This window comes from Rhea americana, unplaced genomic scaffold, assembly GCF_003343005.1.
Source record: "Rhea americana isolate MKP2758 unplaced genomic scaffold, rheAme1 scaffold_2, whole genome shotgun sequence".
NCBI classification, from domain to species: Eukaryota; Metazoa; Chordata; class Aves; order Rheiformes; family Rheidae; genus Rhea; species Rhea americana.
The window spans coordinates 9931646-9946400 of NW_028186149.1; the positions used below are offsets into that span (position 1 = coordinate 9931646).

The 14755-nt window shown below is 40.6% G+C and overlaps 1 protein-coding gene across 1 annotated transcript in view; it reads left to right on the top strand.

Moving 5' to 3' along the window:
* SH3GL3 (SH3 domain containing GRB2 like 3, endophilin A3) overlaps nt 1-13941 on the top strand; it is a 43312-nt gene extending 29371 nt beyond the window's left edge. The window contains exons 4-9 of the mRNA XM_085303678.1: nt 1077-1220; nt 2744-2877; nt 4296-4454; nt 6625-6728; nt 7886-8013; nt 13124-13941. Of these exons, the coding sequence (XP_085159804.1) occupies nt 1077-1220; nt 2744-2877; nt 4296-4454; nt 6625-6728; nt 7886-8013; nt 13124-13329 (875 nt within the window). The 3' untranslated portion in view covers nt 13330-13941. The remainder of the gene's footprint in view (nt 1-1076; nt 1221-2743; nt 2878-4295; nt 4455-6624; nt 6729-7885; nt 8014-13123) is intronic.
* The last annotated feature ends 814 nt before the right edge of the window (nt 13942-14755 follow it).

Genomic DNA, 14755 nt, shown 5'->3' on the forward strand with positions numbered 1-14755 from the left:
GTTATCCAGTCATGGGGAGGAGGGCTCTTACTTCCCCACCCTGGTTGTCATCTTTGAGTGAGGTTTTGCTTCTTTTGGGCTCTACTAGTTAGTTACCAAGGAATCATAGACCTGTTAGTAGAGGTTTTCAAGTGCTGTTTTGAGGGGAAAAAAGGAAAGGAGACACATTTATGTTTGCAGTTGGTCACTGAGTTGATCTGCTAAGAGCTTGATTCACTGTCCAGGTCAGCCATTGGAAGGACCTGCATTTTTTGAGGAGAACTGCCTGACGGGATTTTGTGTGTAGTCATATGACCCAGAGACTTCAGAGAGCGCTGTCTCTTGGGGATGCCTCACGAGGTGCACCTGCCTGCAGGAGGGTTTGGCAGGTTCTGCCTGTGGGAGGATGGTAGGAGTTCGTGCTTTACCAAGGCCCAGCTTGGGTTGCTCAAGATGCAACAAATGACTGTTGTCCACACTCCTTAGGAATGCCCAGCCCATGCTGTTGCTGTTGAGTTGTAACAGTAAGGAGTAGATTGGAAAAACACTCCAGGAATAATTACTTGATTCTGTCATGATAGGTACAAGACAACAGTAAATTCTTTTGTATGTATCAGGCCATTCTGCAGAATAAATTCCTATTGTCTTGATTAGTGAAATGAGGAAAATAAGGGCAAAGTTGCAAAGTAAATGCAGATTTCTCACAAGTAACAGCGTGGAATTGGCTTTGGTTGCACTTGTGTTTGTTCTGCATTTGCTTTCTACAGAACTTCTAAAAGAAGAGTTTGCAAGCAGTAATATTTAAGGGAATGTAAGTTTTAGTAAATACCAGCAGAAGGTGACAAGCAGTCTCACTGTATATCTGCCTGGAGAAATGATGTTCATTCAGTTGGGAATGAAAATGGTATCATATGAYCCTTATTGTCTAATGGAGTCATCTCTCAACCTTGGATTATGAAGTACTGACACTAAAAGGCTTAKAATTCTACAGGCTGACAGTTGCTTAGGGACATTACTTGTTGAATGATTTATTCATTTAAATATAATAGTTTTAAAAATACTATTGTAACTTTGTCCTTTTTTCATGTACTTCTCAGCATACAGAGCCAAGCTGGGAATGCTGAACACTATGTCAAAGATCAGAGGACAAGTTAAAACCACAGGCTATCCCCAGACGGAGGGACTCCTGGGAGACTGCATGATACGGTATGGCAGAGAGCTTGGAGATGATTCTATGTTTGGTGAGTTTGTGCATCTCCTTTGTGAATATTTAAGTATAATGTTMTTTGCAGAATAGAATTACTCAATGATGTAATGTATATACATAATTATTGTAGGTTAGAAGGAAACTTCAAGTACAATAATTAGAGGATGATTAATATAATAAACAATACATGATGTTTTACATAAGCATCTCTTACAGATGGATTTGATAAAACTATTATTAATACTGTCTGAGAATTCGTATTATTAAGATACTCATTTTAGTTTCTAAGTTGCCAAACTCAAATAATTTAAGATGATCCTTAGATCCACTGTGTTTTTTTTTTTTACCTTTCAAAAAAACCACCCTTGCTACTCTGTATTTGAGAAGTAAATTAAGGAAAAATAATTCCCTTGGAAAAAAAGAGTAGAGTAACTCGGGGAGTTTTTTGTGATCWGGTGCCTCTGCTTTGGAGCAGTGTTTTGTCATTTGTGTGGAAATCCACTCCAGCTAGGTCATGCTACAAATCTTTAGGAAATTAAATCTTACTCATTTTCTCTCAAAATACACTGGAACTTCATAGCCAGAATTTGGACAGAGGCCTGCCTTGTTGAGCATGCACAGTGTGTAGGCTTACCTGYCATGAATTTGCAGCACCATCACAACGTGATTCAGTGGGTGCTTTTTGATATGGCTGCGAGTATGAGAAAACCRGTGAGAAGAAACACGAGAAATGGAGAGTCCTTGGCCTGGGGCTGGGAGAGGGTAGTTTGGGCTGGGACCATGTGCATAAACCCACTTCCACARCTGGCTGGCTTTGGTATGCTACTTAGCTGATATCTGCCATTTTGCATCTTGAAGTTAAGATGTAGGGAGGTAGGACTCATGAGCCCAAACAGGTGCTGCACTGGCAAGGACACTGCCTGATACCTGAGGACTTGCTTAGTCTCCTTGTGAAGAGTGAGATGGCATAACTCATCCRTGAGCTGGGTGTATTGGTGTTTTTGCAAAAGCAACAGAATATTAAATAAAACTAGGCAAGGAGAAAGGACGTTATACTTACAAGCTTCATAAAATAAAGTGTATAACTGTTGATTAGAAGTTTTTAAAAAAACAACAACAATTTTTACCAAAACGAGGTTTGAAAAAACATACTGAACTTGAGGAAGCCATAAAGCGTGATTTTTGTGGTTGAAAAGTCAGTCACGTTTGTGTATTTAGTAGTATCACTTAAAAATATACAAATTAACTGCTTTGTTTTTCAGTTCTCAGAGTGGAAGAGGTGACTTATATAATCTGTGCAAATAAAGTAGAGAAAATAACATATATATTTTTTCCTGAAAGACATCAGAGAGAAAATAATCTATATTTTGGAACAAAATTTTCTAGTTCTGGAGTCTGTAGGGGAAAAGCAAGTGCATACATAGTTTGTGTTCTGCTTTCTCCCTTTTCAAGGCCCTATACCAGATAAAAAGATACGTATTTGMAAGAGCTGTATCGTAAAACATATTTCCTGTTTTTACATATGTTGACTTTTAAGTAGCATATTTTTTACCATAGGCATTGCACTACTGGATGTTGGTGAAAGCATGAAGCAAATGGCAGAGGTGAAAGACTCACTTGATATTAATGTCAAACAAAATTTCATTGATCCGCTACAGTTATTGCAAGACAAAGATTTAAAAGAGATTGGGGTAAGTTTTCCAGGGTAAAACCTTTCTTATCAAAAATCAGAGTCAGTGAAGCTCTAGTTCCCTGAAACACTTTTGAAAACACAAGCTGTATTAGCTCACTGCATTTATGCTTGAATCTCTAGCAAAACAGTGATGAATCTGCTTAAAAGCAATGTCTCACTGTTTCTCAGCATTGCCTAATTTATTCAATTTGCTTGTATGATTATCTTCTATACCAGAAGAATAGTAAATAGAATGAATATCCTTATCTTCCTACTRTTTATTTTAACTGACATTTTTATTAATTGTTATGAACATATGAGTGGTCTGTGATTTACTGCAACTGTTCATCATAATTTACTATCTCTGTCACCCTAAATCTATCTATTATACAGGCTGAATATGACTTTTGAAAAGGCCATTCAGGGCAACCACTGAGTAATCTGAAAAGTGCAAATAAGTGCCACATGCCATGCTGGGGAAAAATACAGAATGCTGGAGAACACACTTTTAACCTTTAGAGTTCGGTTTTTCAGTACTTCTGCTTACAGTTTGACAACTGAAAAGAAAGCCAGRCACAATCTCTGTCCGAGTCTGCTGATTCCAGTAGAGCTGGGTAATAAGCGAGTTCAAACCTTGATGAAATGCAGAAATGAAAGTTGTTTTATTTGCTTACATGTAAATGGATGTGGAAAGTGTAGCAAAAAGGCATTAATATCCTGATGTCTGTAGTTGTCTCCTATGATATGTGACTGTTTTCAGTTGCAGTTCTTCTGAACTGATGAAAAGTAATTATTTGACTTTAGCTTTAATGGGCATTTTGCACTGTCACTTTCAGTCCATTYTGTAAGTCTATCAATCCCATGATTTTTGGCAACAAAAAACACTTGCATAGTTATATCAGAGARGAATGTCAATTTGACACCTAACAAAGAGAGCAGGAATATAGGATCTGTGGGGTTACTGCTTATGGAATGAGAGGAGAACACGACTCTTTAAATTTTAGCTGTCACGTTGGAAATAATTCAAGGGGTAAAACTGAATTACACGTAGAATATGATGGGGGAGGCATATTTAGATAATCTAAACTGAAAAGAGGATCCAGTCTGAGGTGTTGCACATTTAGTGAGATCTTTGAGTTGGACGCCTAAGTTCAACAAATCAAGGTAGCCAGTCCTCCAAGTGTTAAGATTGCTACTTTCTTAAAGCTTACACAATTTCAAATTTCAGTCAGATACACAGTCCTAGATGTACCTGATGCTGCTTTAGATAAGAGAGGTGGGCTGGATGATTTCCGAGATTCCTTCGAGCCATGTATTTCTTTGATTCTGCCTGTTCCTGCAATTGCATCATCTGTAACTGAAATCTATTTAGAAATCAGTGCTTGTGTTTGGGCTTGTCTCGGTTTGACCTCTTCCTAAGTGTTCTGTCTTACTTAGCATCATCTGAAGAAACTAGAAGGTCGTCGTTTGGATTATGACTATAAAAAGAAGCGTCTTGGGAAGATACCAGATGAAGAGGTTAAACTAGCAGTAGAAAAATTTGAAGAGTCAAAGGAACTGGCTGAAAGAAGCATGTTCAACTTTTTAGAAAACGATGTAAGTCTGTCCTGCTGCTTTATTTCCTGCAATACTCACAAGAGGGAAAAGTGTGTGTGRTTGGAGAAAGCCTGGCCCATGTTTCACTGGAGGCAAGGACTGGAAGCAGAGAATGTGCTTTGTTCCTCTTGGCAAGGAGGGGCGTAAYGCATGGTACTTCATGGGAGAGCTTGAAGATTCAGCAAGGTCTTATGGAGAGACAYGAGCTTGGACAAGATGGTCACAGAAGTCTCATGGGGCTTTATCATTCATGAATGATGAACTGCCTGAGAGCAGAGTACAGGGAAGTCTGCAGGAGGGGGAAGGCAGACACTGGCACTGGCACAGACTGGCTGCTSAAACCATGCGCTGCAGTCTATGCCCAGCACAATTTGATTTGCAGAAGCAGCTCAGCTTGTAGACAAAACTTTGACTGATKGGGAGGGGGGATTTTGGCTCTAAAACTTACTGCATGGTTTGTATGGGTTGTGCTGAGGTACCTGGGCTTTGGCTCAGATTTCAAGTCCATCATGAAATGATGACTAAATGATTATCAGCTGTGGTCATTTGTGTTAATCCCTCTTCTGTGCACACACAGAAGAATTGCAGGGATGTGATTTATCCCATGTAGTCATGAGAGCATCCTGGCTGAAAGTAGGACATGTGATATCTGTGTCCTTCCTGATAGGTATATGCCAAAGGTTGGTTTGTCTGGAAGATGAAAGGCAAAAGAAAATATTCTGGATTTGCAGAGATCCTAATTGCATTCTCTTCTTTCCTCTCTTTCTCAGTTCCCCAGACTTCTCCCTTCCTTGGTCTTCTTGCCCTGCAGAAGGCCAAGGAAGGGAGAAGGGAGTTAGTGCCCTGGCTCCCAGCCACCTTTGCCAGGTGCCTCACCCGGACTAGGTTCTGACCCACATCTCTTTCTCAGGCTTTTGCACAGTGATTTCCAAACCTCCCATGCAGACATGTATGCATGCACTCCTTATCAAACCCATCTTCCTGCCTTTCCCACTCAGCCAGTCCCAGGCTTCTCTTGCTAAGTGGCTTTTAGTCCGTCATGTTTGTCTGGCTCTCTCCCAGTCTCCTCCTCTCTTCTAATCCCCACTTCCCTATCCTTCCTGGCTCTTAGTCATCTTGTCTGGACAGTCCTTTTCTATCCATCTTCTCTGACCAGCCTGTCCAAAATCTAGGCATTTTGTGTATTATTCTCAGCTGGTTTCCATTACTTTTTTTTGATTTTGATGGAGTTGTATCAGCTGTTGATTTGGTTCTGTGCATTTCATTTGTATACTCTATGTGACAATATTTGGCTCTCTTGGACTCCCAGCAGAATTTCTAATAATCTTAGTGAGTAAAAGCAGACGAAGTATAGCATAAAACTGCCACAGGTCCATAAAACAYTTGCAGAAAACTTCTTCATACACTTTCTTGTAATCCAGTGTCTGAAGACATGGTGGTGGAATGGGAACGTACCAGACTGCTTGGGGTCTGTCCTCTTAATGTCATTTGAAATAAATATCTGTTACTGTTCTAGCTGTATTACAGCTTGAACTTTTCAGTTTGCATTAGAGGAATGAGATTATTTGTTACTTAATGAATAAAAATATTTTGCTTTTTCTTTTACCCTTTCCCCAGAATTTATATTCTTGAATGGTTGGCTATTACTTTATAAACCGAAGTAGATAAATCATGTTTCATTTATCAGTTTATAAATGCTGCCATCTAGTGAGGTAAGTCTGGACCATTTCAGAACAGCAGTTTGTAAACATTGCTATTAAACATTAATGGATCTGAGTGACAAGACCTGTTACAGCGTCATTTCTCCCAACCTTGCTGATCAGAAAAGCCTGCTTCCACCTGCTAAGGGGTCATGTCCTCCAAGTATTTCAGGCTTGGAGGATGACAGGCAGCTACTTTGGAAGTTGAAAGTAAAAGGGATTTGCACTTTGTGAAAGGAAATGACTCAAGGACCCAGCCCTGAGTTAGTGAACTAGAAATTACACCTCAGTTTTGTTCAGGTTCCAACTGGCAATTTCTGTGGTAGAATCACATGTGCTCATTTTCAATAGCCCCCACAAGGCATGAATGTCTTTTGAGATACCCGGTCTGTTTTGAATGATCTTTTGGTTTATCCTTCAGCTAAATGTGATGCAGGCTCCTTAAAATTATTTTTCTCTATATATTTCAGATAGAGCAAGTTAGCCAGTTGGCCGTGTTTGTAGAAGCAGCGCTAGATTAYCATAAACAATCTACAGAAATTTTGGAGGATCTTCAGAGCAAGCTGCAAAACCGGTAAGACTGAACTCATCAGAACATACTGAATCTCCTTTGCAGCTGAGATTCATGGATGGGAAAAGATATTGAAGGAACAGATTTTGTGGTACCATCTCACAAATGCATGTTTGCTGCACTCTGCACCTTACTGGACTTCACTGCTTTGAACTGTTGCCACCTGGCAACTTTTGGCTGTGCTGTAAGCCTGAAGTGTACAGCAGTACCTGCCCAGAAAGCTTTGAGTGAGTGCAGATCCCTTGCTCTCATCTGCAGACATTAATCAGGACAACCTYCATTTGTTTGTAGGTTTAAATAAATTTGCACTTTCTGAGCTGTATTTTGGAATCTTTGCTGAGAAGTTGGCCTATTTTCATTGTGATTAGGGGGTATTCTGCAGCAGTGTAGGGAAATTGCCAGCTGGCTAGGAGCACAACCGTGGAGTAATGCACTTTTGAAAGGCCTAGACGCTTTGTGTCGTACTGACAGGAGGAAATAAAAATGCGTCTATCATTAATTTATTATATGTTGCTCGTTGGATCCAACAGAAAAAAACGGGAGACCTAAACAACCTGCGTGTCACCATAGCATAGCCCTGGTATCTGTTGTCTTGAGGACAGAGCTGACGTGGTGGCTGGAAGCACCACATGGGAGCAGCTGTGCCTGTCCATGCTGCACTGAGCAGTGACACCAGCAGGTCTCAGCAGGCTCCGTGCAGGTGCAGGGAGAGCCACCGAGTTCTCAAGACAGTTGTGCTGATTGAATAGCTGTTTCCCATTTTCTCTAACAAGAAGGCAGCGTGCGAGACACAGTCTCTGGGCCTCTGTCCTGGCCGGGTTTCTGCGTGTCATTTGCAGCTGAGCTTTCCAAAGAGCTCATTCCTGGGACTTCTGCTGAACCTCAGTGGCAGCTGTGGATGTTCAGCACTTCCTAAAGTCAGGCTGTTAAGCTTTATCCCTCTGTCAACAGTACCCCACAGCATTAAATGAGACAGGGACTTGCTGAAACATAATAATGCATTAGAATTGAGCAGTTTTCTCTGAATAAATTACAACCTCCCCAAAACAACAGAAAGCTTTTCCCCACCTTTCAAATGCCAAAGCACTGCACCTGAGTAGAAACCCTATTACTATTTGTTCCTGCAAGTAAATCTCTTGCTACTCTTCTGTATGTTGCAGAATAAATGTAGCATCTAGTCGGCCTAAACGAGAATTTAAGCCAAAGCCTGTAATATCTACAACCCTGGAAATTGGTGATAATCAGCAGCACAATGGGATTGCTTATAGTTCTTCGATAAAATCATCAGGTAAGCCTGTGGCTGCAAAATTCATGTATTGATAGATGCTTTGCTGGATTGTTGCTTGTACCATGGGAATGATGCACCCATGAGGGATCAGAATCCAAGTATTTGAGTCCAGTTTTTTTTCCTAACTTTGGAAATGGATTCTTAGAGCAGGATTCCTTTCCACTGTCTTTTACCATCTGAAATTTAGATGCAGAGCTCAGCTTGGCCTCTGTACAGCCACCAYGGGTAGAGGAGATGGAAAGAAGGGTGCTTGCAGGAACCAGCTTATTTCTTCTGGAGAGAGATACCTATAGTGGGTGGGACAGATCACCTTCTGGGGTATCTCCAGATGCTAATATCACTCCAAGGTCRATGAGACCGTAAATGATTAGCTTAGGACCTTAACTTTTGGATATGTGAAATTCAGAGAGATGACTCCCACCTTTACTAATTTTATTTGCTTTGGTAAAATATTTGTGAAGAAAAAATTTGGGACCAACATAGGCTTTTATGCCCTTGAACACACATTAGTGTCCTTTTTGTTCCCTGGAGTATGCAATAGTGTCTGCATTTTTGAGCTCAAGTATTCTGGTATCCATTGGCTTGGAGCAGGATCCCTTGTTGGGAATAGGCTCTGATTCCACGAAAAATCTTCTGCTGTTGAAAGCCCTTGAAAGTTGTGTGAATGGTATTAATTAGTAAGGTTACTACTCACTGATAGTTTTTCCTCATCTCACAAATGAAATAATTTTTTTCATCTCCTTCAAGCCTACAGTGAGTGATGAGAGAAAACTGATTAAAAAAAAAACACGAAAGACAACAGTCAGCAAAGAGAAGAGCATAAAAAAAAACACTTTTTCATAACCAGTATTTGTAAGGAAAATAGATGGAAGACAATGAGCCAGAGGTTCCCTTCACTACTTGGCATGAGATATAGGAGCTTCTTCCGATGCCCCCCGTCCTCCTCCTCACAACCCCCCCCCTGCAGTTACCTCTTTCCTCTCACTTTGTTCCTTTCTAAAGAYAGTTGGGAGAGAAATGAGAGAGCTAAAGGTGAGAGAACGAAGCTTAGTCTGGAGCTTGATGCTCCTTCCAGTGTCTCTTTGAGCTGCATTCTGCTTGCAGGATGCAGATATTATACAATCTCCACTAAAAGGGACTTGCAGAAGTTCTYATGAACTAAAATTGAATGAATGAACTAAAAAATAAACAGCCACTTTTCATTAAGGTGTGAAAGGAGTGAGCCACKTCCATTCATTGTTTCCAGTCGCAGAATATTGCATCAACTGCTTCCCTATCAGTAAATGATAGGTTTTCACTTACTGCTTGGCTCACTCACAGCCATCAGAACAGAGAACGCAATTCAGTCATGAGAGATGAAGAGGAGGATGTGGAAATATTTAACAACTCTTGCTATGCTTGCGGTGTTAATAACATCAGAAAGATTTGTTGTATTTAGTCCTTCTATACATACTTCTTTTTTTCTCTCTCTCCTGAAGAAGCTAGTGCTGTGGATGCTCTTCTTATCACTGCAGAAGGGACAATCATTGGCTAAATCCTTGCTCATTCTCTTCTTTCTTTTCCTGCTGTACTGGAAGGTTAGCCATATGGATTTCTGTGGAGTTACATTGGGGTGAATATGCCCTGCTTGTAAATGGGGGAACCTTTCTGTGCCTTTTAAAATCTGAATCATGATTCAGATTTGATGTGTGATCTATGATTTAGAAATATGAACCAGTTGACTCTAAGCAAAATGCTGCTAAATGCTTTAAGGTCCTCATTGGATAGAGGGATAGCACCATGATCACCCTCTTTTTTTTTTTCCTCATTTAGAAAACTAACCTTTTCATCCTACACAGTCAAGCACTTTGATGCTCAATTTCCCAAGGTTGCACATTGGCCTTATCAAAATTTAGGCCTTTAATTTCCCTGATAGTGTCAGTCAAGGTAGGCAGTATTTTAGTCTGCAGTGAAGCCACAGAAATCAACAGGACAATTCAAAGCGAGCAGTGATGCATTCAGCACAGCTGCCGCACTCCAGTTCCTGGAGTGTTGAAATGGCTTTTCCTGCATTTTGCTGTAGCTTTGCGAGTAAAGCTCCTTGGAGCAGAAATGGTATTTTGCTTTATACAGTTACTAACACATGGGGATTATTTACTGTTAATGACTTGCACACATTTGCAGGGCTAGATTCACAGAAACATAATTTTAATGGCCTGAATTATTTAGCTCCTTTGATTAAGCACAGATAACAAATCTGTGTTTTTGTTCTAGCTCACTGCCAGTCTCATTAATCAGCTGAATCTGGGAGCATCATCTGGCTCGTTTCAGATCTCTTTAAAGGCCATGTCACGTCATGCCTTTCATTCTTTTTGTTTGTTGAGGTTTGACTGGGAAATGWTAGCTGGGTCTGGTTGCCGCGTGTTAGAATTTAACATAAGCATCTACGTGTTTACAGGCGTGAGCTCTGAGAGAGGCTTATAGACTAGTCATGTTAGCAAGCCTCTCCTTCGTCATTATGGRAGTATAATTTTGCTACTGCATGTGTACATTATGGTGCAGAAGACAGGAGATGTGGATACAGATGGTTCCTTTTGAAAAAACTTGCATTGAATGGCCTCTGCTTTCAGCCCATTATGCTTCAGAAATCACAGCCAGCCTCTTGCTTAACCTGGTTTTGGAGTGTTTTTTTTAGCTTTGTGCTGTCCAAGCGTGAGTGGTCTGGAGACAAGTCATCACTGACAGTGTGTCAGTGAAGTGTGACAGTTCAGCTCCCTAATTGCTGCAATTAAAGAGGTGGGCATCGTATTGTAGAACAACATAACCCCTGTCTGTAGAGAAAAGGGGTGCAATTTCTTTAGCTGCTTAAATCTCTGCAACGGTGGAAGATGTGCGAGTATTTAATGGGCAGGAGGAGCCTGGAGTCCTGGGGCCAGCGCCGTGATGTTAGCCAGCGCGTGTTGCCGCCTGTCTGGCGGTGCTGCCCCGTTACGTGCGTGGGGGAGGCTTCATCTCCTTGAATCGTACAGTAGCAGTGGCTCTAGTGAATGCTTTGATCCTACAGCCTACAGAGAAACTGCTTGTGCTGGCTGTGATCATTATTTTAAAATCTGTTCAGGCTGCCAGATACTTCTTTTTCAGTTCCTTGGAGCTTAAAATGAWCCAAATGTGATCCACCTCTTATCAGGTGCCTTGCTGTCAGAAATTAACTGGTTTGCCGTAATAAATTAGCCCCACCAGGGCAGCTGGTGGAAGTGAGGAATTATGTCAATTATTCAGAGCACTGCCTTCTGCTGTAGACTGTTCTGGGGAGCTGGTACTGTTTCTACCCAGGCAAAGACTCTGAAAATAACACAGCTATTTCTGAAGATAGTCTGTTGATTTTTGTCAGAAAACTGTGGCCCAGCTGCTTTTCTCTGCCTGCTTTTCTCTGCTTGGACTGTTTCAGCAAGAACATGTCCAGAGCAAAGCTCTCACTGTGCCGCTGTTCAGTCTGTTCTCGCAGCGCTCTGTCATTCCCTCCTGCCATCCCCAGGCAGGGGGCTTTCTAGTAGTTTACTTTCTTACAYGTTACCATGATTAGCACGTTAGAAGCCAGGTGACCTGCGTTTTTCACATCTTAGGTATTACTCCTGTATTGTATTAGCAATGGTGTGCTGATTTTCTCAGAGGTAAATTAGTCTTTAAGCTGACTGCATGACTRTCATGCGTAACAGCTTGGAGAGATGGCCAGGATTAGAATGTTTGAGAATTGTTGCAATTTTGCAAATAAGGCAACCAGAATAATTTAGTATTAAAGAAAGAAGTTTATTAACTGCTTTAATGTAAGTACTACATTGTTCAAGAGTTCTTTGTCTTGCTGTATGCATTTTACTACTGTTTACGTGGGAGCAGCATGAAATCCTTTCTCCTCTGCTTCCTTTATGAATATATTAAAATTACTTGACTTTTACTTGGATACGCTTGCATATGTTTTTAAAAACATGTCATGGCTGAACTTCAGTTGAACTTCTGGCTAGTCCTTGCCGATAGAACTGAACTTTACAATTTGAACGTTTAGATTACTTTAAGAATAATCTAGTATTCATAAATATGAATGAATGAATATGATGGTATGTAGGCATCCATAGGATAAATCCAGGCCAATTAACTACTGATTCCTTTTTTTTTTCTTTTTTTCTTTTTTTTAGATGACTGCATCTAAAACTTTCACTTCTTTTGCTAATGGTGATCTTCTTTGTACTCTAATTTTCTCATATATAATTTATTTTTCCTGTAATTATATGTACCTATGACTGTTTGTATATGGTATCATTAATATTTAKAAACAGCAGCTCAGAATGAAGCTCTCTGCAGTAGACCCTGAGCAAACAGCGTAAGTCACAACAGAAGGCAGATACTGCAGCAGCTGGGCTGCTGTTTGTTTTCCTCTGTAAGACAATTTGACAGGCACCGTTGTTCCTAGCACCGCCTTTGCTTCAGTTCAGAGTAGGGGCCTGTAGAGCACAGACTCTGGACCCACGAACCTGGGGAGAGGTGGCTCGGAGATGACTGTGGCTGCTCGGGTGAGGTGAGGGGAGCCTCACACTGCAGTTTGCTGGGAAGCCCCGTCCGGGTGCCGCCTGCTGGGTGGCAGTGCATGCTGGTAGGACTGAGCCTGAGCCCCTGATTCCTGGTRGGTGTTCGTGCAGTCAGTGTGCTGCAGGGCAGTTGTTGAAATGCGTGCTCATCATTCTGCTGATCAACTCTGCCGTTTTGTCACCTCCTTGCCTTCAGCTTCCCCTGCCCACCACTCCAAAGCAAGCATGGTGTGAGCCTGACCACTGTGATTGCTCCAACTACACATTGTTTATTCTCTCCAGGTAGAATGCAACTAGGAATCAAAATCTAGTAGCATCTGCATTTAAGGGAGAAATGGAATTATACTTTTAATTAACTACCTCAAATGTTATATTTATACATAGAAGGACTAGATATTAAGGAGTGAAAGCAGTGCAAAAATTGTCAGGAGAAAAGATGAGGGTACATTTGTGACAGYAGGGCTCCAGTTTTGACCTGCTGTTTTGATGCTTATTGGCTGGTATTCTGCTTTGAAGCTCTTTTAATATTTTCTTTTCTGTCACTGGGGCAGGTTCTTCAATGCACATGGACCAGCCTTGCTGCCAAGCTCTGTATGACTTTGAGCCAGAAAATGAAGGCGAGCTTGGGTTTAAGGAAGGGGACATCATTACTTTGACCAATCAGATTGATGAGAATTGGTATGAAGGGATGTTAAATGGAGAGTCTGGCTTCTTCCCCATTAATTATGTTGAAGTGATGGTACCCTTGCCTCAGTGATTGTGTCATTAAAGCTGTGAACATGATTTCATAACTGAAATGGATTCACAAATGTTCTATCAGTGTGGCATTCTGTGAAAGCCTTGCTATTTGACTGACTTACTGACTTTTGTATGCGTCTTTTTAAAATGTATTTATTTTGTATTCAAAAAATTTTACCTTCCCTGTCTTCATCAACCTGCAAAAAAACCCATACCCAGTTTTTTTGCTTTGTGCCTTGAAGATCACTGTATGAAGTRTTTACTGGTCGCTCACTGTTGCTCCAAAACTGCATTTCTTTCTTTGCTATTATTGTATGTGGATTTTTTTTTTAATCTTTGGCTGCAATGATTTTATTATTGAAAACCATTGAAAACCATTTTAAAAAATACCGTAAGTAAGTGAAGCTAACTGTAACCAGTTCCTAAGTTACTGATGTCCTTGAACTTTTCTCATTTATCACACTGTAATTTATTGTGAGAAAGTTAATCCATGTTTCAAATAGTACGTTGACAAAAGGCAAAGTGGTTGTTGTCAATATTATGATGTTGTTGTACTAAGTACAAATTCTCAGAATTGAAAATTCCTAGAATTTACTGACCAAACTTAATAAATATTTCTGTGGGAAAAGAACTGTGGTTGCTGCTTCTATTCCTATAGTTCTGGCACTTGTTTTTGAGCTGGAGGTCGCTTTTCCTGCTAGATAGATCAACTTTCAGCAAAGAAAACAATGCTACATTAAAAATAGAGGGATAAAGCCAAACTATTAGTTTTATGACCCCTCAAACCAGTGGAATTTTAATAATCTTGCTTTCTCCCCTCTGATTACATAGCATTCATAACGTCTGTTAACATTTTCTTATAGCAGAAGGCTAAGAGGAAAAAAAAAAAAGCATTTGAACTAAGTGCAAACTGGTCCTAGCTCTGCAGAGTTTCTATTAGAAAAATGAGTGAGTATTACTGGTGAGTACTGCAAATGACAGAAGTCAATACACTAATTTTATTATTATTTTGAAGGGATGGAGAAGGAAGGAGAAGAGAATAGGTGGAAAGATGTAAATGCCATAGCTAAACACATGCAAAAAAAGCCCTCAGAGACACACTCAAGCCTCTTAACTGAATTTTACCTTTGTTTTGATAGTACTTGTTTTTCTATTAGCTTTTTTCTGCTTTGCTCAGTAAAAACGGACATAGTAGCAACTAAAAAATTCAGCAGCCTCAGAGGAACATGTGCTCTTTTGCCAACTATTATCTGAATAAGACAGAAGACAGCAATGAGAAGGGAACTGAACACATCGTGGGCAAGCTTTACTGGATGCTGTAGCCCAATAGAAGCAGCATTCCCTAGAGAAGGTGCAGTTACTTTTGCATGAAAGAAGCATAAATAGCCCCTAACTGGCTGTCAAAACTCATGTTTCCCAGTTTCCTTTAACTCTGGGCTAGGGTG